This window comes from Sylvia atricapilla, chromosome 3 (assembly GCF_009819655.1).
Source record: "Sylvia atricapilla isolate bSylAtr1 chromosome 3, bSylAtr1.pri, whole genome shotgun sequence".
NCBI classification, from domain to species: Eukaryota; Metazoa; Chordata; class Aves; order Passeriformes; family Sylviidae; genus Sylvia; species Sylvia atricapilla.
Window position 1 is genome coordinate 57,174,951 of NC_089142.1, and position 22,558 is coordinate 57,197,508.

Sequence of the window (22,558 nt, forward strand, 5' to 3'; positions counted from 1 at the left end):
TCAAAGCAATTAACAGTCCCAATATTTACAATGAGTGCATGGTCACAACGTGACCTGTAGTACTGTGGGCACCTCTGAAAGGACAGACAAGCAAACAGAATTTATTCCCTTCCTGCAGTGCACATGCTGTAGCGTGTTCTTGGGCTTATGTGTTACAGCTGCACTCATCTAAACAGGCTTGTTGCCCTCAAAAGAGGGGATCCTGCTCCCCAGCGTAGAGAACTACTGCCTTCACTTCCTCCCAGATCATAATCTGGTACTCACCTCATAACAAGTTGGTCCAAGTCACTAATCCGCTGTAAAACTATTTCTCTTCTTTTATCCTGAATTTGTTTTCTGCCAGATTAGTGACCTGAATTGACTCACCATACAGTAAAATGGAACCAGCAAAGGAGGAAAGGGGGAGCAGGAACTGGGAGTGCAGAGGTGTTTGTAGGTTGGTGAAAGCAGGATCTCCTCTTTAAATAGCAGTAAAAGCAATAGGAGATCTAATAGCACCTTTATAGACAGCCAAGGAGGGAGTTTACTTTTTGATGCTATACTGCTGCAGGATGGTCCTGAAAGACATAGGGGGCTGCTCCTGGGGCCAAGATCTGCACTGCAGGGCATTGTGTTCTGCTTCCACATTGTGCTAGTTCTCAAAGCTGTTTGTGCTGTCATCGAGTGGTTGGCAGGGTTGTATTGTTTTTGTGAGCTTGTTCCCAGCCAGTATGTCGATCCAGAATTGATTCAAGGCTGGTTTTAAGCCATCCATATGGCAGTTATCGACAGAAGAAAGCACTATAGCACGTATTACATTTATTATTCTGAAACTTTAGGAGGGATGTAAATGGTGCAACAGTCTCATGCAAGCCTGTGCTGCCTGAAATTTAACTATTTACTTGCCACTCTAAGTAATCTCACTTTGCACTTCAGTAAGAAAACATACTACTAACTAACAGTAGGCTTTTATCACTCTTTGTAGTCATAAAAGAAAAAGAATCCAAATTTCCTTCTTCACACTGGCTTCTTCTCCTAATAACCCATGCCTGTAATGAAGGTTCAAAGAAAAAACAGCTTTTCACAATGACCTAGAAAGGTCAAAGACATCACTTCCAACTCAAATAAAACCCCACTGAAATACAGCGCTTCTGGCACACAGCACCTCAAGTAGTAGTCAGTCGCAATACCGTATACTTTAAAAAGTTACACATTCTAATTATAGTTCAAAATGTCAGAACATATTCACTGGATGAGCCTAAGAGCCTCACAGCTGAGCCCAAAGGGAAAGCCCTGTTATGCTCCCAGTTTTTCCTAGCACTGAGTAGCTCCTCTTTCATCCAAGGACAGTTCACCTGTGAAACTGATCATAAGTTATTTAGTTACTGCAAGTAATTTCCCTATTTACAATAAATAAAACTGTTATGATATCTGTTTTACTGTGAGACTAATGAAAGCATTGAAATTTGAAGAAAACAGAAATACTTGAAAGCACTATTAGTCCATAATTTTTGAAGTTTTAAGTTTCAGGAGAATAAAAGAGAGTGTGAGAGAGGAATGAAGAAAAGAGGGTGGGAAAATAGGAAGAAAAAGGAAAGAACAATGGAAACAGAAACAGAAAGAAAGCACTCCTTGATAGGTAGTTTACCAGACAACTTGCAAACAGATATAGTCAAAAATGAATAGCCGTTCATCTACAATTCCATTTCAGTGAGATGCTAAAACCTCAAGGTCACATCAGAACCCAGCCTAAATTTTGCTGAACCTGTAAGTTCTGCAGATCAGGGATCTTTGCTTCCCTCCATTTCAAAGTACCCTGCTAACATTAATTATTATGCCTCTGGTACATTTTGTAAACATTTGAAGTAATGAATCTATTACACAAAACACTGTACTATTCTCCTGCTGGAAGGCAACCCCCACTCTTGGGTTCTAGAGAATGTAACTCACAGTTAGGAATTTCGGTGATTTAAACTTCCTCCCACCAGCACATGCAAATGACTGCAAGTACTGACAAGAGCTGCATTCTGACAGCCCTCATATCCCTGAACATGCTCCTGCAGCCGTCAGGAGAGGCAGCAAAACCTCACTCACCTCGTAGTTCTCTGCCTCATGACACTGCACAGGGAACAGATCCTTTACCTATTGCTTTCAGTTTACCAAACATAACAGATTTAAAAAAAAAATTAAAAATGAAAAATCTTGAGGACGAGTATGCGAGGAATTAGGTAAACTATGTGATGGTGAAGACAGATGGTGGAAACTAAGATGTCAGGTTTTATTCCTTTTTCTGTTACTGACTTCTGTGGATATTACAAAGGCAATCAGTCAGCTTTGTATTTTTGCGATCTCTAAAACAGTAGGAACTGCTGATGATAAATACGTTTAGGGATTAAATATTTGAGGGTTTCATGGAAATGTGTGAAACATACTTCACAAGACACGACTCTCTTAGGCCTCATTTTCCAATGCCTTGTTCCTTGCGCCAGATGTTTGTATCAGTGTCTCATGAACGCAAACTGCATACCAAATAAGAAGTTTCTCTGGGTTTAGTGATATGCGTTTATTATCAACCAATGGGGAGTCATAGAGCAATATAAAATCAGGCTAAAGATTGCTTCAACAGGACAGCTAATTTATGGCAGTAATAAAACCTATCTAGACAAGGTATTCATATATTTACCTTGCTAACGTTTTTTTGCTAATAGGTAATGGCAGTACCTCTTGTCGCAAAAAAACCACTTGTTATCTTCAAATCCACTGAGGACGTGGTGGTCTACCTTGTTTTCCTCGTCTTTGCCTGAGACTTCCATGGTTTTGACTGCCACTACTGAGTTTCCCTCTGCTTTCTCTTCTTTAGGATGATCACCTCTAGCTCTTGAAAACTTTATCTTGTGCTGTCTTCCTTTCCGATGACTTTTTGCTCCGTCCTGGAGTACTCTGCCTCCTTTGCTTTCCGGAACCCTTTCCAGCAGTGCGGTGCCGGGGCTCAGCCCGGCATTGCTGCGGCCCTACGACCCTCCCCACGCAGGGCAGGTGACAACAGCAGGGCCCTCACGGGAGCCGCACGACACACGCTGCCCATTTCACAGACGGCTGCAATTACGTACACTACCTACATGGGTACTTCTCTTAGCGCTTTCAAAGGCGGCAATCTCCTATTAAGCGTGACGGGCTCCGGCAGGCGCAGCTCCGCACTCCCGCCTCATCCCGCACCGCCGAACTCGGGATGTCCCGGCGGCGGCTCCGGCCGGCCAGGGGCAGGGCAGCGACAGACACAGGGGCAGGGCAGCGACAGGGACAAGGGCAGGGCAGTGACAGACACAGGGGCAGGGCAGTGACAGACACAGACACAGGGGCAGGGCAGCGACAGACACAGGGGCAGGGAGAGCGAGCAGCGAACGGGACAGGGGCAGGGCCGGGGAGGACCGGCCTCCTCCCGCCGCCTCCCCCGCTTCCTCCCGGCCCCGCCTGTTGATGTTTCACTTGCTTTTAATTCCCGAGTCGCAAGATGGAGGCGGCGCTGGGACGTCGGGAGCTGCTGTCGCTGTTGTTGTCGCTGTCGCTGCTGCCGCCGCCTCTGGCCGCCGCTCTGCTGGGCCCGGCCGCGCCGCTGGGACAGGTACCGCGGGGCCGGCCCTCTCCCTGCCCTGCCAGTGCCGCTTTCCCTCTCCCTGCCCTGCCAGTGCCGCTTTCCCTGGCCCTGCCAGTGCCGCTTTCCCTGTCCCTGCCAGTGCCGCTTTCCCTGGCCCTGCCCTGCCAGTGCCGCTTTCCCTGTCCCTGTCCCTGTCCCTGCCAGTGCCGCTTTCCCTGGCCCTGTCCCTGTCCCTGCCCGTGCCAGTGCCGCTTTCCCTGTCCCTGCCCTGCCAGTGCCGCTTTCCCTGTCCCTGCCGGCGCCCCGCTCCCTCGCAAGGGTGAGCCGGCCCTGCCGCGGGGCGACAGGGATTCCCCTCTCCCTTTGCCGGCTCGTCTGTATAGGATTCGATGTGCCGTGTCGGACAGGTCTGAAGGGGGAGATCGTTCCTTCTGTGCCGTGTAGATGTGTTTGTGTTTTCAGGCTTGTCCGCCTACATCTCCATGGTTCAGTGCCGTACAAGTACGCGCTGCACTAGGTCCGCACTTGTGCCCAGCCTTCTGGTGAATTGAACCAAGAAAAGGGTTTTGATGTATTGGTATATCTATAAATACACAGGGCATTGTGTTGTCTGTTTTTCTATTCCAATATCTATGCTGTATCTTGGTGACATCAGTTTTAAATCTGGTGGTTTTTTAAAAGAGTGGAAGGAATGCTTTGGGTACTACTTAGGAGAACTTTCCAGTGGGAATAAAAAGATTTGCTGCAGAACCAGGTGAGTTCTGACCTCTGGAATTACAGAGGAACTGGGTATTTCTGCCTGAGCTTGAATTATTATGAGATATATCCTCTAAAATTTTTATAATTCTGAACCCAAAGCATAATATCACCGAGGGAAGAATTGTGAGGGGATTGTAGTCAACTTGTCTGGCCAGTGTGAAGTTACTGTTACCTGGCCAAATTTATTATGTCTTTTTTTCCCTCCAAAGTTATTTATTTACTTATTAGTGTAATTTAAGTAAAACATTTCCAAGAAAGCCTGACAGAGGCCCTGCCCTGGCACATCCTGTGTTGCGAAGCAGGATTCATTCCTGGCCTCGCTTCCTGGTTTCTGCTTCTCTTTATGAACTTCTGAAGGGAGACCTGCTTAGCTCTCACCTCAAAACGGGGATCTGGATCTTCGGACAGCTATAAAAGTGCCCGAATGCCTGAAGTGAGGTGTGCTGAAGAGAGCAGAGGAAGCTCAATGCTTGGGTACTTCGCTTACCTCTCCAAGAAAGGCAGTGCTGGCAGGGATTTCCCGTAAGGCTAGTGAAGTGACAGTGTAATGCAGACTCATGCTCTTTCTCAGCTTCTACCCAGAAACTGTCGCACTTCCCCACTGAAACTACAGCTCGGTAGCACTGAAGTTCTTTGTCACTGCTGGCAGTTTCAAAGGACGCGGAGGCACAATGTGTGTGCTGTCTTTGGATGTGAAAGCGTGAGCAGGGGTGCTGGGGCAGTCCCACTAAGGCAGCCTGGGGTCAGAGATAGATCGGGTGTGTTCTGGAGTGTGAGTAAGGCTTGACTTAGGAACTGTAATGCTTTCCGGGCACAGCTCTGCTGTTTTGGGGGGTTGAGTTTGTCCATTTGTGTCATACTGCTCAGGTGGTCTTGTGAGCTCATGATTTGCTAGTTTGGAAGTGTCTGCTCTCTTTTAGTTTTACATGGGTCCGGTGGCCTAAGTATATGCAGAAAATTTCTTCTAAGAGTCAAAAAGGGACATACAAATTTTTACTGTAATTTTCTTTTCTTTTTAAATGTTAAACTTAGCAAAAATAAAAACTTGTGTTTTCTCCTGCACTATTTAGTGCTGTACATACAGGGCCAGTTTTGATGCAAAAGGAACAGTGTGTCTTGAGAAAGTTTTGAGTAGAAGAATCAATGTTTTTTGACACTGAGCTGTTTTCTGGTGGCCTGTTAGGAGCAGAGGTGCCCAGGCAGTGGGAATGGGCAGAGTGGGAATGCCAGGCTGGAATGTCAGGTTGCTTTCAGAAGCCATGAGCTCAGTGACAGTGATGGGGTCAGAATAACTGTGTTGTTCCCTCAGGATGGCTTGGGACTGCACACTGGCTGGGAGCAGGCAGCATCAGCATGGTCAGCCTTGCTTTGGCTGGACACCACAACTGTGCTCTACAACTCTGTCAGCCCACTCTACTGACAGCTTCTCATTTTGTTAACTCTTCCATGTGGGGGTTAAAGCCAGTGTTGAAGTGTACCTCCTTGCTGATGGCAATGGTGTTGGAGAAACCATAGTGGAAGAACTGAGGAAAAACCTTTTAACGCTGGAATAGCATTTCAGTAAGGCTGAAATGCTGTTGTTTGGCTCTGGAATGTGAATGCCTCAACTCTTGTGCAATACTTGTAATTTCTTAAAAAAGCTATTTTGAAATCTGGACTTTTTTTTTTTAACATTTGCATGTCTGTTGTGTTTTTTATTTCTCATAAAATTTGGATATGCAAAACTGGACTAAAAATTGATTGATTGTAGACAAAATTGGGGGGTTGTTGTTATTGCTTTGTGCTTTTTTTTTCTTAAAAAAAATTTAAAGGGAATGATGCAATAAGACAGCTGACCTTCACGTTGAAGTAATGTTTCTGGTGCAAGGTCGGGATATGGTTTTGTGCTTTAGAGTATTTTTTTGATGTGCTGATAGGAAGTGGCTAAAGGCAGTGCTAACACCATGTTATTTGCTTATTCCGTTTACCTCTTGATAATTTAGGCTAGCAGAGTTCTTTCTAAATAACATACTTGCCTACCAGACTTTTTTTTCCTTTTTAGTTCAGTTCAGTTGCCTGGAAAAAAAAAAGCTTTTATATTATTTGTTGCCTGCAAGAAACCTCTGTATGGATGGGTCATTTCACAACAGCAGGAAATAATTTTCACTACATCAACCATTTGATGCAGTGAGTACAATGTATTTTAATCAAAGAAGATTGTTAATAGCAATGTGCTGGAATGTTTCTCCGTCACTTTATGCCAGTTTCTCTATTAGGAGCCCGGCACATGTGAATTTTAGGCCTGAAGGAGCTGACATCATCTTCCTATGTATATTTGATTAAATTAAAGCAGTATGATGCAATCAAATCTCCATGATGTGACAGAGTATTCACTTTTAAAACCCATGATAAAATATCATAGTATGATTTGGTTTAATAGGGAGGATTTAACGGCAATTAATTCCAGTAACACATTTGGAGGAGAGGGAAGGATAAACCATGCTATAATGAGTCACTGTAAAACAAGGAAGGAATGAAAGTAAGTGTGCTTGTTCAGAAAAGCAGAGTAAAGCAAAAGCATCATGTTAGGTCATAATATTAAGAAAGAGTTCAGCTTTAGCTAGTGATGAAAATACTGGATGTAGTTATCTTACCCTGCATTCATGAAGTTTAATAATGCCAAATCTTAACAGAGAAAATTTTGTAGAAAAATTTTCTGAAATGTGAAGGACAAATTACCATCCTACAAACTTGTGAAATTCTAACTTGTGTCAAACTTTGACCATGGTTACTTCTCAATTCAGTTATGCCTGATTGCAGTTAAGACTCTACAACATAGTTCTGTTTTGATTATTATAAAAGAATTATGTGAAGCATGGGTCATGGAGCACTGGATTGCAATATATAGTTACACTGTTTGGAGCCAGTTGTCCATGTCAGTGCCAGGACTCGAGTGGTATGAGTTTGTGTGATAGTTTTGTCTATTCAGACACTTCTTTTCCCATAATCTCTTTCAAATTTAGAAACAGGTTATTAGTTCTGTCTATTTTTTGCTTGTTTGGCAACCTGCATGGGGCTTTACATTTTTCGGTCTCAAACAGGATATCAGCAGTGCCTGTGTAATGGCTGTGAGGGGATTGTCTGCCTTTCGGGTCTCTGTACAGCTGGCCATCTTGTAAGGCATTGTGCCATCTGTTCCTGGGGCTGCCCACTTGGCTCCCCACTGGCCTTGTAGTGCAGAAAGAGCCTTGTTTGGAGAGCCTCAGCAGGGAACAGCTGTGCTTCAAGTGGGCCGGCTGCTAGCAGCACAGTCTTGATGGGGTTTGTGTGACTGATGCAGCTGAGTAGGACTGAGCTCTGTACTGGGAGAAACTGAACAGTGCATCCCATCAGGTGTTCACTGCCTGTGGATAAAGTTTTTCCAGGATTCTTTAATCAGATAATCAGATCTGTTTGAAGTTCCTGCGTGATTGGACCCATCAGCTTTCTCTTTTGCGGCATTTTTCTTAAAAAACAATATTAGGTGAAATATTCTCTGTAGATTTGTGTGGTGTTAGTCTTGGAGAATTAATGAATATTCCCTTTTAACTTACGCCAGATGCTTTATATTCTTTGCTGATGTCTTTTCCCCTTCTTGTTCCTCTGCTGTGATTATACTGCCCCAGTTAACAGTCCTGGGTTCTGTTGCAGCACACAGCGAAAGAGAAAAGAATTAGAAAATGATCACTACCTGCTTACCTGTGCTGATCCAAGCTCACAGAAATTTACTTGCTCACTGTAACCTATGCCATCACACTGTCAGTGCTGCTGCCTAGCTGTCCTAGAACAGATTGACTTATATTTGTGGTAGAGGTGCTGTCCTCTTTGCAGATTCTGTGGCCATTACCACTGTAAATATAACTGCTGGAGCACTAAAACAGGGATGAGAAATCATAGGAAAATTCAGGAGAGACGTTTACATCCTATAAGAGCATTAAGAATGATAGGGTCATTTTCAGTGCAGATTGGAGTTTTGTGTGAAGGCATTTACCAGCACAGGAGGGGACAAGGGGCTGCGAAGTATGGAACAGGGTCAATGGTAAGCTGAAAGCACATCCCAGTTCTTAGGGACTTGAATTGCTTCTTGGGGCTGTCCTTTCATTCTGGCTCTGCTGAAGTGCTGCTTATCCAAATATCCCAGTGAATTCAGAACCTTTTAAATTACAGGCCTGTCTGAAACTTTTATGATATTATTAATACTGAAAAGCATATTTAAGTTATACAACCAAGTTTTACACTCATAGTTGAGGCTTCTCCAGAAACTGACAGTGCAATAGTGTGGACTACTGCAGAGTTCCCGTGCTGTGCTCTCAGTGGCTTTGTTGCTGCAGGATTGGCTTACTATGCTTTTATAAAATAAGGGATGTGGGGTTTTTTTGCCTTTCTGATTTTTGAACCTTTGACAGCACAGAAGTGATCCACTGAAATACTTCATTTCTTAAACATAGAACGTGTTCTTCAAGTGCAAGTTTTAAGTATGTTCCAGAATCCATAACAGTGCTTGTGGATACTGTGTTAACAGAGCTGACAGCTGTTTTGAAGGAAATTAAGCATTGTATATATAGCTAATTTTGTGCATTTTGCAGTCAATTGTTCAGCATATCTAGCTTCCTTCATGCCCTTCACTTTCAAATAAAGCATTTGATTAAAAAAAAAAAAAAAGGAGGGGATTTTCCTATTTTTCATCAGTCATTTCCTTTTCCTTGTAATCCAAGTCAGTCCCTTTGTAGATGTCGAGAAAAGATTGTGAAATGCTTTCTGTGAAAAAAAACCTCAGATATAATATGTGGCTTAAAAAATGAAGGATTATTATGACTGCCTGGAAAATGCATCTTTTGTGCCTTTTTAATTCCCAGAAAACAGAAAAACCAAGGAAATGATGCCACAAAGTTTTGGTAATCTGTATAAAAGTTTGGGAGTGTAAAAGATTTACAGTACTGAATGCTTAGAGCTAAAAGAGCTAAAAGTTTAATAATAAAATTTCTATTTTATTATTAATATACACAATTTTTAAAATATAGGAAGAAAATAAGTGATTTGAGGAAATTACAGGAAGACAGGATAGAATATGTCCCATGTTTATCCTGTTAATTCAGTTTATATTTTCAGTTACAGACTTCACTTGTCTGGCTCATTTGGTAATTTTTATTTCCTTTGAATAGCTAGGATTTAAATTTTGAAGGAAAATCAATATAATAACCTTTTCATAGAAGGGGCATTGAGAAAGAGATTTTGTCTCTTTGGTCCTGGTGGCCAGAGAGTTTTCCTACTGATGTGCCAAGTGGGTCTGAAGTATTTCCAAGTCACTTTGAACCAAGAGGTTATCTGTGTTAGGATTTAAACCATTCTTCTCATGATGCCAGATTCCAGCTGAATTGGACTTGGAGGCTGTTTCTCAGTTTTTCACCATTCTGGCTACTTGAGTATGCTCATTTACACCCATTGTTTTAATGATTTTTTGACATTATAGTCACACTTCAGAAATTTTCTGTTCATGAACTGGGGCTGTATTATGTTAGGTATTGTATATTTCACATATTTTCTGGCTAAAAATCCAGTGTTGTGTAAAAATACTAAATGAAAAGTCATCTTGTGTATTTACATTTTTATTTATTTTAAATTCTGAGCATGTTCAACTTCTTATTAAGACATGACTCACTTTTTAACTGTTGGTTGTGAAAAAATGACTCAACTACAGAGCTAAAGAAGATGCTGAAAGTATGGAGACACTTTCCAGAGAAAAATTGATTCACAGAATCACTAAATCATTTAGGTTGGAAATAACTTCTAAGATCGAGTCCAGCCTTTGACTGGCCACCACTCAGTTAACTAGACCATAGCACTAAGTGCCATGTCCAGGTGTTAATGAAATGAAGTTACAATGATTTAAGGCTCACACAGGCCAAATATGAAGCTTAACATTATTTTTGAAGAGGTGTCTGAGGAAAGCAGTATGGCAATCATTACTTTTGGCTATCTGCAAGCAAGATTTGATCCTTGTTTGTAGAATTTTCAGGGACAAATCTGGGAGATTTAAGGTCCCATATGCAAAGCAGCCCCTGAAATTACAGGGGAGAAAAGAGACGACAGAATGAGGGTTTCAATAAATCACAGCAATTAGGGCTTGAAAGAAAGGACCAAATCCTCATTTTCTGAGTTTGAGGTGTCTCATGTGGCATAATTTGGGAATCATAATCAAAGAAATAGGATTTCTGCTGACAAAACTGAATGTTCTTTACTGCAGATGAACATGTATTAAACTTCACTTCGAAGACTAACTAGAGTGCTTAAAAAAACATTTACAGAGAATCTGGTTTTTGCCTTTTGTGGTCTCTTATTTTTCAGCTAACATGAGAGACTTCCATTATATCCTTGTGAAACAAGTGAGGATGATGATGATTTTATTACAAAACCCCACAAGCTATACATAGGGGAATGCAGATGTCATTCTTTCTCATCAGTCCTCTCTCTTAAAAAGAGGGGTGAAAAAACCAGACTAATCCTTACATGAAACAAGAAACAGATCCTTCTGTCTGCTGGATAGAAAGCCTGGGCATGCACTCTGGGGTTAGTGAGTTGTTCTGCCAGGTCAGTACACAAAAGTTGCCTGCAGTGGCTCATGTGTTTTCTCAAACTTACATCTCTTCTCACTATTTTTTTTCCAGGAAGCAATCAGAGTTGGTGTTATGATGCTGAACCCCAGTGGAGAATTTCACAAAGGACAGGTTTGTCTGGTTTTTCTGTTTATTGAGTGAATTAATGTGCAGCGAAACAAAGTCTGCAGCAGCTGCAAGTATATCCTTCATTCTGACGCCAGTCACTATGGAGTGTTTTTCTCTCAGCAGAACTGCAGCACAGGGGCTGGAAACATAACACTCATTCTGGCTGTCTTTCTTTTAGGTTCTTTTTAACATCACCTATGATAATGGACAGGTTTATCTAAATGACTTTCCTATGAAAAGTGGGGTTGCCCACATAACATGTCAGACTATAATACGTGAGTATTCTCTTTTTTTTTTTTTTTTTTTGTTTGTTTGTTTGTTTGGGTTTTTTGTTTTTGTTTTAATGTTACTCCCTCCCCCAGGATATTTGGCTTCCCTGTTGTCTAGTAACCAAAGCTTACAATGGCTATGTGTTCTGTATTTTGTAAACCAGAGCATTGTAGAAGCAAAACATTTCCCAAGGCAGGACGATTCTGGTATTAAAATGGATCAAAAAATCTGACCGCCTTCATCTCAAGTGACATTAACAGGCTTGTGTGTAAATTGTCTAATCTGAAATCCAGATTCTGCCCATCTTTTCAAAAGAATGTTTTGCACTACAGGCTAGACAGTGTAAACAGAAGGATGCAACTCCATCCTGCTAATGGCTGTGTCCCTAGGTTGGTTGGCATATATCCAAAAGAAGATTCAGTAACAAAAGTATGAGATGTTGTTAGGAAGATCTTTTCATGATACCACTCCTGTGTCTATTGGATAAATGAGTTTTTGCTGGATAGAATATTATAGCACAAACACTGCACTTTTGCCAGGATCCTGCAGTAATTCATTACTTCAAATTGTCTCAAACATGCTGCTTTTCCATTGATTCAATGCTACATTTTTTGTGAAAAAAAAGAAAGTACTGTGATTTTTTCTGGAGCTCCACAGAGCATACTGTATAATTAATTAAACAAGGACCATTAGGTTTGTTTGATTTAAGGTTCTGTTGTATTGAGAACAATCTTCTGCTCCATGAGATGCAGTCAATCTCTAGGTTGATATCTGAGGTTGTCCTGATCAAGCACTTAGAGAATACTAACACTTTTTCAAATTACTTCTCTGAGCTGTGACCTTGTTGCTTGAACCCTTCTTTTCCAAGCATGATCAATTATTAATTTGACAGTATTTCTTCTCTGGAGAGGAAGAGCAGTAATCAATTTCTCTTTTTCTGGTACAAAACCATGACAAAATGGCATTTACTTGGAAAATAACTCACTCCAGAAAAATAGATAATGATTTTATTGACTAATTCTCAGAGCTCCTGAGCACTCTTCTGGAGTTCTTATTAATTTCCCAAAGCATAGCTCTAGCACTTGCAGTGACTATAGTTTTGAATTTGAAACAGTGAGGAAAATACTGATTTGGCTTGGGAGCTAGAAACTTGGAACTCTATCTCCATGTTTGGGTCTGAGTCCCCAGCACAATACCTTTCTCTGTTACCTGGAATTTAATTACCTGTAGTGTCATATTTATACTATCTACTTCCTAAATTATCGAAAACAGATTCAGGTAGTATTTGTGAAATGCTAAAGAAATACCAAGATACTTAATCATAGAGTGGAAATACTCCTGAGTGTATAAAAACAAAACTTGACCTTAATAATCAGGTCTTTGAATATTAGAGACCATGTACTCTGACATAGTTGTCAGATCATTCTTGGCACCTATGTCCCCACTAGAAGTTTCCCCAAATGTCAGTTTTGGAAGTGCATCTCTCACTCCTGTGAATGAAGTGGTGGTTGAACAGCCTGACACATGGTGAAAGCTGGGAACAGAGGGAGCTTCAGCTGCTTGGCATCTTTAGAAGCTTTGGGCCTTTAGTGCATGCTTGCTGCTTGCTCTAAATCAGAAAACATTCAGCAACCAGGTTAGTGCCTTGCCTCACACCTGTAGGGAACTTTCTTTCTGCCACTTATTTTGGCAATGGAAGACATTACTAAATTGTGCCAGAAAGTATTTTTCTATATTTTAAATAAGAAGAATAGCTTTATAAGGACAGGGATCACAGCATAAAAGTAGTGGACACACTGAGTAGTTACTGTGTGACCGAGAGACCCGAGTTGAGCCTTATCCCACATTACCTGACAGGCTCAGCACTGCAGGTGAGCAGTGGCTTAGCAGCAGGTATGGTCTGGTCTCAGATCATGTCCCTTGGTATCTGCATACTGGAGAGATCCCTCACTTCTACTCTTGTGCTTCTCCAGGGCTTCAGTTTTAACATGCCCTCACCTGAAGCAGAGGTGGCTACAGTAACTGGGAAACTGCAGAAACAGCCAGGGTAGAAAGGCAGTTCTGTGTGTACTTGCAGAATATTAAGTTGAAATAGCTAAAAACTTTTGGATAGGAAGAGAGGTTGAGGTGTCACCAATCACATATGAAAACAGAGGAGGACAGAAAAATATGTAGGAGGGAACTGGCACTCATCTTGAGCAGGAGATGCAGTGTGCCTGGAAAAGAGCATATTTGTTCCTGTATTCAGAAGAAGGGGAATGATGTGCAAACCAAGATATTTACACAGGTGGCTGGCTAGGCTGTGGCATTACTCTTATGAACTCCTTTGTACAACTGAAATAAGAATGGAGCAATAACCAAGCCAAAGATCTCTGCTTAGAGTGCTTAAATGCAGACCTCAAAGTCAGAGATACGACATTGTTTGCAGGCTCCCTGAGTCAGGGGATTGATTGTACAGCTCTGCCGTGTTACAAGACTTGCTCTGAGTCTGATTTGGTGATATACTGGTAAAAAAATCATGGCACCTGTTTTAGCTCTTGCTCAGATTACTGCTGGTAGTAAAAGCAGTTACTGGAAATGTTAAGGATATCAGCATAGTGCAGGTGTTCTGTACTGCTGTTCTGGCACCTCTGGTTTGGTGCTAGGAGTACTCTGACTTCTCCATTTGGGTGCTGCACATGCAAAGGCATCTATGTCAGATTGCACCTGTTTTCTCTGTGGCTGGGTACTGCTTTCTTGTTGAGGTGGTTTCTCTTTGAAAATCATGACACTGTGTGTTAACAGTGGAGAACAGAAGCTCGGATAACTTACCGGACCAGCAGCGCCTGGGAACTGTCAGCGTTCGCATCATGGTTCACGAGTGGCCTTTGGCATCCACTTCTGATTTGCAGCTGATTGTCATTCAGGAAGAAGTGACAGAAATTGATGGAAAACAGGTAAAAAAGAGCCCTGCCACAACATTCTGCTTGTTTTTAATTTAGGAGAGGCAAGTAGTTCCCAAGGATTAAAAGGTTTACATGTATCTGGCTGGTGGTTAGAACACAAAGTATATAATTAATGTTAACTAACCCAGTACTGAGGGAGATAACATCAGAGTTGGCAGTATAACAGTGGGGGTGTTTCATGAGGAAATTTCAAGTCTTAATTTTTCTATTAATATTTTAATAATTATCATTTACTATATCACATGCACTTTGAATAAGTGAACTTGTGCAAGCAAATCCAGACTCACAAGCAAGAGTTGATTTATAAAATAATGTACAAAACGAACAAAAGAGGCACAGGCTCATTCTGTGTCTTGAGGTTTTCCCCACTGTTTATTCCAAGCTAACGAAAGGTTTCAAGCAGGTAGCATGGGGAACAGCTTGCAGCAGGAAACTCTTACGGCAAGTGGGCTTACTGTGAAAGCCCACTACACCTGAGAGCTTTGCCTCAGAAGATTTTGCATGTAAGATAATTTGAATCTTGATAATGAATCTTGAATCTTTGAGGTGAACAAGCACCTCCACCCCTCCAATTTTAGCTGTATTTGCACAAATAGCAGTCAGTGTGAGGGGTTGCAATTCTAGCTGAGATTCAAATGTGCAGAACTGAGTTCTCAAAATCACCTGTATGGTGTAGTTGATTTACTAACCAAAGAGATTCGGTAGAAAAGGTCCGGCTGGTGAAGTCAGCAACTGGCTTGTTTCTGTGTCATATTTCAGCATCTTACATGGAGCCAGGCGTTTTTGAAGGTGGCTTGTATTCTGCTGCCTTTTTCTTTTTTTAAAGGATAATGATGATAATACCACTGAGCCTTGATGAACTGCATGGTCAGCATGTAGTATTTTTGACAGGGATCTGTATCATGTCAGAATCTTACTCTGTTAGTGAAAAGCCCCACTGAGAGGTCTGTAGCTTTTCCAGCGAGGTCTTTATCCCACTGATAACAGCCTAAGACACCGTGGTTTGATTCATTTGTTACATAACAGTGGCATTGTATTTCAGGCCTCAAACTAGACATCACAATGCATTTCAGATTTTCATAGGAACCTAGTAAAAATGAACAGAAAACTACCGCTGTTTCCTTGATTGTTCCTTTAGGTCAAAAGCAGTCTCACATAAGCACAGTAGAGGAGCAGAATCACCTCCCTCAGCCTTCTGGCCACACTGCTTTTGATGCAGCCCCAGGACAGAGTTTGCTTCCTGGAATGTGAGTGCACATTGCCAGGTCATGTTGAGCTTTCCATCCACCAGCACTCCCAAGTCCTTTGCTCTAAGGCTGCTCTTTATCCATTCGCTGCACAGCCTGTACTTGTGCTTGGAACTGTCCCAACCCAGGTACAGCACCTTGCACTTGGCCTTGTTGAACTTCCTCAGCAGTCACTTCTCAAGCCTGCTCAGCTACTTCTGAATGGCAGCTCTTCCCTTCAACAGGTTAACCACACAGTGTCAGCAACAAACTTGCTGAGGGTGCACTCAGTCTCACTGTCCATGGTGCCAGTAAAGTTGTTAAACAGCAGCAAATACCCATCCCTGAGGACACCACTTGTCACTGATCTCCATTTAGATATTGAGCCATTGACAGCAACTTCCTAGAGTGCAGCCATCCAGCCAGTGCCTTGTCCACTGCCTGGTCCATCAGTCAAGTGCATAGCTCTTGTTTGGAGACAAGGATGTTAAGAAGGACACTGTCAAATACTGTGACGTTTGGGTTTCAGTTGTTGAAAACAAGCAATGTTCCTGCAAAAGCAGAAGTGTCAGTCATGGCTTAGCAAGACTTTCTATGATTGCAGGTGTTTTCACTACATACCCGAGTTTTCCATGCCCTAAAATGCCTCCCTGCAAGAGGATAGTGATGTACTATGTAAGACTTGGTTAAAAATCCATCTATAGACTACCATGTCCTTTTGCAGGTAGAGAGAGCCAGTCTGTTCAGCATATTTTTTGATGTGTTATGGTCTACAGAAGTGTGGTATGTGAAAACAAAGAATACTAATTCCTCTTATAACAGCCCTATGTGTACATCTTAGTGACCTAGAGTTTTTTTCTGGGATGTACTGGTGTCCTCTGCCAGCCTGCTTCAGTGTTGCTTTAAACTCAGTAATGTCATGTTTGCATCTTTTGTAGGTTCAGCAGGAAGAAGTAACAGAAATAGATATTTTAGTAAAGGACCTGAGAGTACTTAGACATTCCAACTACACTGTCCCTCTGAAAGAGAGCATGCTGTATTCTCTGCCAAGGGACAACGACGTGCTATTTACACTGCCCAACCTCTCAGGAAAAGGTATCTCTCAGCTGTTAAGTAATATCTTCATCCATATTCAATGTATTGCTTTACAGGCTAAGAGAGCATCATTTATCCCTTGTTTTACCTAGTGAAAGAATGTCTTCATTAACAGGGATGGGGTTTTATTTTATATGTCTTGGTTTTATTTTTAAACACCTAAATTCAGCTCTTCATATTAGGTATTTTATTTGTTTGTTTTCAAGTTTGTTCTCCTTTGAAGTACTTGATACTTGGCAGTCTGCAGTCCACACATCTGAAAGGAATAAATTTCTCTGTCAGATCTGCAATGGAAGTTTCTCTACAGCTCCCCCTTTTTCCTGAGAATGAAAGAGAAAACTGTAGAGGAAATACCTGTCTGGGTCAATTCCAAACCACAGAACAGTTTTCTGTTATTAAACCTGAATAACTTAAAAGCAGTAGAAGTTATTTGATGCCTTGATTTTATTTAGTTTTGTTTAATCAAAAACTATCAAGGATTTAATTGGAGTAGAGTATTTTGATCTAGTCCATCACGATTTAATCTGATGACAGCTGAAATTTACAGCTAAGGGCATAGCTAAAGGCTGCACTGTAACACTGTTTCTGCTTCTTATCAAGTTCACTACTCAAGTGAAAAAAAAAAGCCTGTGTTCTTGCTGTAAATGTGTGAGAACTGTACCTTCTGCAGAGACACACAGCATATCTATTTTCCTGCAGAATGAGTCAAACAAAAAGCAAACTCTCCACTAAATCTAGCTTTTCTGCTTCAGATATTCAAGATCCGCTGCAGACTACCAGTCAGTACCTCATCCAGCAAGTAGAAACTACAGTGGATGAAGAGACATTACCTGGCAAGTTACCAGAGACTCCTCTTAGGATAGAACCTCCATCTTCTTACAAGGTGCTTTTGTTTGTTTGCTTTTTTAATTATTAGTATATAAATTATTTAAATACAGACAACCACTAAGACCAGTGGATTTCTGCAGATAAACAAACCCCAAATAAACCAAAAAATGCCCCCCTCCTAAATTATCATTCAGCAGTGACAGGTCCAGGAGGAATCCATTGGGCTTCTAAATCTTGCCATGTTCTGGCCCCATAGATGCTTCATGATAGTCACTTGTGATATTTACATTATACTGAGCTAAGCATTTATGACAATTTCAAATACTGCTTAGCTTTAAAGTCCACCACTCTGCTCAAGTGCTTACCCCTCTGAGAAATGGACCACTGGTCTCCCCTGCTGTAGGAAACACAGTAACAGCTGGAGAAGTATCAGTTTCAGCTTAGGCAAGGATGGGTTTCATGGCTTCCTCTGTGGCCAAAACACTCACAGCTACAACCCACTGTCTGCTCTGTTCAAGTGTCCTCTATTTTCCAAAGGGGCCTTTAATGAACAAAGAACTAAACCTTCACCTGTTTCAAACTTAGAACAATAACGATCTGAGCCATCAGTGAATTCCATCATGCTTTTAGGTGTGTTTAAGAACATATGAGTTTCAGTAAAATTATCACCATGTAATGTGATTTACCAGTAGCTAAAAAAACCCCAAAAGCCCAGCAGTTGCTTTGTTTTGCAATCTTCGTATTTTTACCTGTTTTGTAGGTGATGTGCCAGTGGGTGGAAGACTTGAGAAAAAGGTTGTGCAGATTCTGGTTCCAGTCTTTACCTATCTTGTTTAGTTTCATGGAAGTTGTTGTTGTTGGAGTTGTTGGAGCAGCCCTTATTATCAAAGTCTTAAAGGTGATTCTCCCTTCCTGTGAAAATAAGTAAGTAATTTTTGTAATTCTTTTTTTGCTGTGATGAAGGCAAAATATTGACTGAAAGACTCTTCCAAGAAGCAGGCCCATTCTGTAGGATAATGGTAGCAAGAATTCAGTGAGAAAGCTACTGGTAACTTTCCATTCCAAGTGCACTTCTGACACATAAGCATTTCAGAGGTACATGGGAAAGTATTTAATTGGAAGTATCTTTAGCTGAGCTGTCATACTGCCAAATTTTTATCAAGTCTTCTAAGGACTACATTGTGAGATGTTATTAACATCGTTCCAAGAAAGGAGGGTAGAAACCAGGGCTAAACAATTCCACCATCTCCAAATCTTTTCATACTCCCACCGTGTTGGAGTTTTACAGTAGTTCTGAAAGGCCTCAAATTTGGCTTGGCAAATTTGTGTGGGAATTCTCCAAGAGAGACCTACCTGTGTAGGCAAATTCCAAGCCATTATGGCTGGTGCTGCATCGGTGGTAAGAGGCCACAGATAAAGCTGATTCCCTGCAAGGGCTGTATCCACTCTGCATGTTACCAGCAACACAAATATTTTTCGGAAAAGCAAGGTCTCAGAACAAGGGGCAGAAAGATGAATTAGTAACTGCAGGTAACAAACCAGTGTAGATTTAGTGCTGCCATGGGCAAGCATGTGCACTTTACTTCAAAGTAACCTGAATCAGCTCTGGAAGAACTGTCCCTCGGAGCTTTATGTTCTTTGGGAAGCTACTGACAGTGTGGCACGCTTCATCAGCCTCAAGCATCGCTGATGTCTTCAGGTGCAGCTGATCAGCTGTGCCTCTGAATGGCTCTGCATGCAGTTAATTTATGTGTCTACTCAGGGGTAGGAGTGGCCTTGGGCCTTCTGACAAGGCAGGAAAATGGAGGGCTGGAAGATCAGGAAGGTTGGAAACTGCAGTGACAAAAGAGGCAGTGCTTCCCCTGGCATTTCACACAGCGTGCTGTCAGATGGGAGGGCTTCCCTAGTTAGCAGAAACAGTGGAGGAACACTTTGTACTTTCCCCAGCAGTAAGCAGCTTACCACTGGCAGTAAGTAGCTTAACACTGCCGTGTATGAAACTGAACTAAGTAGAACTAGGAAGAAAATTCTAATCCCAGCAGACTTTGTTCAGCAAAGTGGATGATGGCCTGTCCATAGCAGAGGTCAGTATGGAGCAGAGGAACCAGCTTACAGTAATTTCTCTTCCACTTGAGGGACATGGGGCTTGCTCATGCCTTGTTAGAGTGTATAAAGAATTTGAACTTCTCCCTCCTCTTTAAAAAAAACAAACCAACTAGAAAAAAAAAACCAACCAACCAACCCAAAAAAACCAACCAATCAACCAAACAAAATCCCAAAAAACAAACAAAAAAACCCACACCATCACCAAACAAACAATCCCTAAACCACACAGTTACTTTCTTGCTACCTCTGTAAAGTATGCTGAAGAATGCTAAAATCTTAACTCAGGATTGTAAACCAGTAAGAATGGGCAGAACATCTCATCTTGTTAATGACAGTTGCAGATGTGAGTTGGGACCTCATCCCAAGTCTTTAATGCCATTCTATCAGTTACACTGAAAAAACTGAAGGCTGTTGCTGAGTCCTGGAGAATCAGCTGCAGGTCCTGATAGCAAACAGTTTTATGCTACTGTGAAACTGAGCAGATAGAACCTATGCTGCTGACATTTCGGATGTAGAAACTGGGCAGAGGGAGCCCTCAGAAACCACAGCCAATGTGTTTTGGAAGCATTTTTCATTGCAACTCCACGTAAGAGATATCATGAGGATAATACTTAGTTGATACATAGATTTAAACTAAGTTTGGGGAGTTTCGGAATAAGTCTAATTTTTAGAACACAGAATATTTTGTGTGTTATTTTTCTAATGCCAGGTCACTTTACCTTTCAGGGGCATCCTTCTCCTGGATCAAGTCAGCTTTGTGCCTGTGACTACCATCAGCCTGCCTTCAGACCTTCCAGACAGGAAAAATTATTTAGATGAGAAAGCATGCACTTAATACTGTATTTACTTTGGAGTTACTGGTTTTAAAAACATACTTTTAGTTGATCTTCTATTTGGCACCTGATCTTAATACCTTGGGTTTTTTCCTACTAAGAAAACTAAGTCAGTTGATGAATTGATAAAGGGCCACTCAGGCCGAGGCCCAAAGCTGACTTCCTTGTGCCTCTGCATAAACAAGCAGCCTTTTCAGAAGCTTCAGAATAGAACAGCTGCCTTTTCAGAAGCTTCAAAATAGAGCAGCTTTCCACCCTGAGGGCTACCATTGGTTTTAACTTCTGTGAAGTCACTTCTCCACACCTCAGACAGGATGCTGGCTGCCTTCATGCCCATAAACTGAGTCAGCTGTCCGGACTAACACAGTGATGAAATTTAGGATGTCCCTAAGTCAACAGATAGCATTCTTCGGAAAAAGATGAGGAAATATTGCAAACATCAGCTGTGCCTGCAAACCTAAGCAAAGCTGCCCCACCTTGTTCCAGGTCTCATAGGATCCAGCACGTCTTGCAAGGAAGATACCACTACAAACATTTGTGTTACTCAAAAGATCTGACATTTTATATATGGAAAACAAAAATTTGAACAGCAGATTTATATTTCAAGCACTTTACATTTTTATGGTCCCTTCCACTCATAAAAATTGTTAGCAGTTGTAACCAGCTTGCTTTTTGTATCTGTGACAGCAGTACTCTATGAAGTCCCAAAAGAAAAATGAAAATTCCATTAAATTCTACAGAAACACTGGCTTACTGTTGCTGAGTAGGCCCAGTCTGCTCATGCCAGTTTGTGCTGTTAACATTTTTCAAATAAACATTTAAATTGTTTATTAGACTGTGTTCATGTGTGCATTTATAGTTAGATAAAACAGCAGTTTGCCAAACGTTTCAGACTCTGGGCACTTATCTGTTTCTTGGTCTTTAATTGTTCTTACTTTAAAAAATTGTTAAAAGATTAAACAGGAAAGAAATCTCACAACTGTGACTACCTGGCACCAGACTGAGCACAGTTATCATCTGAGTGATCAGAATTACATGTGCTCAGCTGGAGTTGTTAAAGAGTGAAGGAGAAAAGCTGGGATTCCCCCCTTCTCCTGCCCTAAGGAAACATTATCATGAGTTAATTGAGATCCAAATTACTCAGATGCTGGTCCTTACAGCTGGTCTCTGGCAGGAACAACTCTCATCTTCTCACTGAACTGACAGCACTGCAGTGATAAAATGAACATTTCTAACACCAACTTAGCTTTATAAAAAAACCAAACCAAACTTCCCCACTCAGCAGTGCAGTGTGGTATACACCACAGCAGCTCAAGGTAATGGGGACACTGATCAAACTTTCCCTTGTTTTTTAATTTTATTTTTTGTTTTAGTACCTTGTGGGTGGCAGAGGGATTGCCATCCATGGCTGAACAGGAAATTGCTAGGATTAGCACAGGAATGATGACTGCACAGGTGTAGACAAACTTCTCTGTATGTGGATATTCCCTGGCCCCCCATTAGCTCAGTTCAAGAAGTGATGTACAAGGCTGAAAGTTAGCTTCTTTTGGGGAAAAAAAATAGGATGGACTGGAAACACAATAGTTCTTCCATAGTGCACAAACAGTAGGAATTACACTGCAGATGGAAACTCAGCAGCTGTTTGCATGTGCTCTTTGCATCCCTCCTTATGAAACTGGAAACCAAGCACCTGCAACAGCCACAAGGAGATTTAGCTGTTCTAAACAGCTGCAACAAATCCACGGTTCACCCTGAAAGTGTTGGTATTACTTCAAAACTTTGCTGATTTCTGCAAAGTTCCAAAGCACCAGGAAAGAAATATCACCATCAGGGTAATGAAATTCTATAAATAGTGCAAATCTTGAACACAGTAACTACCAGACAGTTTGCTGCTTTGTGGAGCTGGAGTCTTAAAAAAGCTAGAGCTTTTGTGTTTCTGCTTCAGCTTGCACATGGTTTTCCCAAATCACGAGTCTCATGCCTTTCAGAGGAGTACTACTCTGAGCTGGCACCACTCTGAACTATTTTCTAAATCAATTAAAAAACACCTCACCCAACTAAGGCAGTAAGGAGTGAGCAACTGTCCTGCATGCCAGTCATGGTAGGTCTCATTTTTCCAGGACATGAACTGATCAGGATACATGTGCCCTCTAGGGGAAGGTATGTGGGGGGAGACTGTGAA

The 22,558-nt window shown here is 41.7% G+C and overlaps 1 protein-coding gene and 2 long non-coding RNA genes across 4 annotated transcripts; 1 reads left to right on the forward strand and 2 right to left on the reverse strand.

Moving 5' to 3' along the window:
* Window positions 1-3,464: 3,464 nt before the first annotated feature.
* GINM1 (glycosylated integral membrane protein 1) lies at window positions 3,465-21,209 on the forward strand. Its single transcript, XM_066315461.1, has 8 exons — window positions 3,465-3,601; window positions 11,017-11,076; window positions 11,252-11,348; window positions 14,128-14,279; window positions 16,453-16,609; window positions 17,362-17,492; window positions 18,198-18,361; window positions 20,270-21,209. Exons 1-8 carry the CDS (start codon window positions 3,491-3,493, stop codon window positions 20,376-20,378), a joined length of 981 nt encoding a protein of 326 aa, XP_066171558.1. The 5' UTR covers window positions 3,465-3,490; the 3' UTR covers window positions 20,379-21,209.
* Window positions 11,078-15,052, reverse strand: LOC136359124 (uncharacterized). 2 transcript variants are annotated; one of them, XR_010743230.1, is made up of 3 exons: window positions 14,978-15,052; window positions 14,155-14,234; window positions 12,337-13,559 (listed from the first exon to the last, which is right to left on the reverse strand). It is a non-coding gene; the product is annotated as an uncharacterized lncRNA (long non-coding RNA). The 2 variants fall into 2 exon arrangements; XR_010743229.1 differs by lacking the exons at window positions 12,337-13,559; window positions 14,978-15,052 and adding an exon at window positions 11,078-11,268 and having other exon boundaries at window positions 14,155-14,271.
* Window positions 16,774-20,397, reverse strand: LOC136359123 (uncharacterized). The gene is made up of 3 exons (XR_010743228.1): window positions 20,263-20,397; window positions 18,187-18,349; window positions 16,774-16,865 (listed from the first exon to the last, which is right to left on the reverse strand). It is a non-coding gene; the product is annotated as an uncharacterized lncRNA (long non-coding RNA).
* Window positions 21,210-22,558: the final 1,349 nt, after the last annotated feature.

Bases quoted from the DNA above. Each gene is read 5' to 3' on its own strand.
- GINM1 (XM_066315461.1), top strand. From the start codon at position 3,491: ATGGAGGCGGCGCTGGGACGTCGGGAGCTGCTGTCGCTGTTGTTGTCG. The intron at 14,280-16,452 runs GTAAAAAAGAGC...CATCTTTTGTAG, and splicing joins CAGAAATTGATGGAAAACAG to GTTCAGCAGGAAGAAGTAAC. The intron at 17,493-18,197 runs GTGCTTTTGTTT...CCTGTTTTGTAG, and splicing joins AACCTCCATCTTCTTACAAG to GTGATGTGCCAGTGGGTGGA.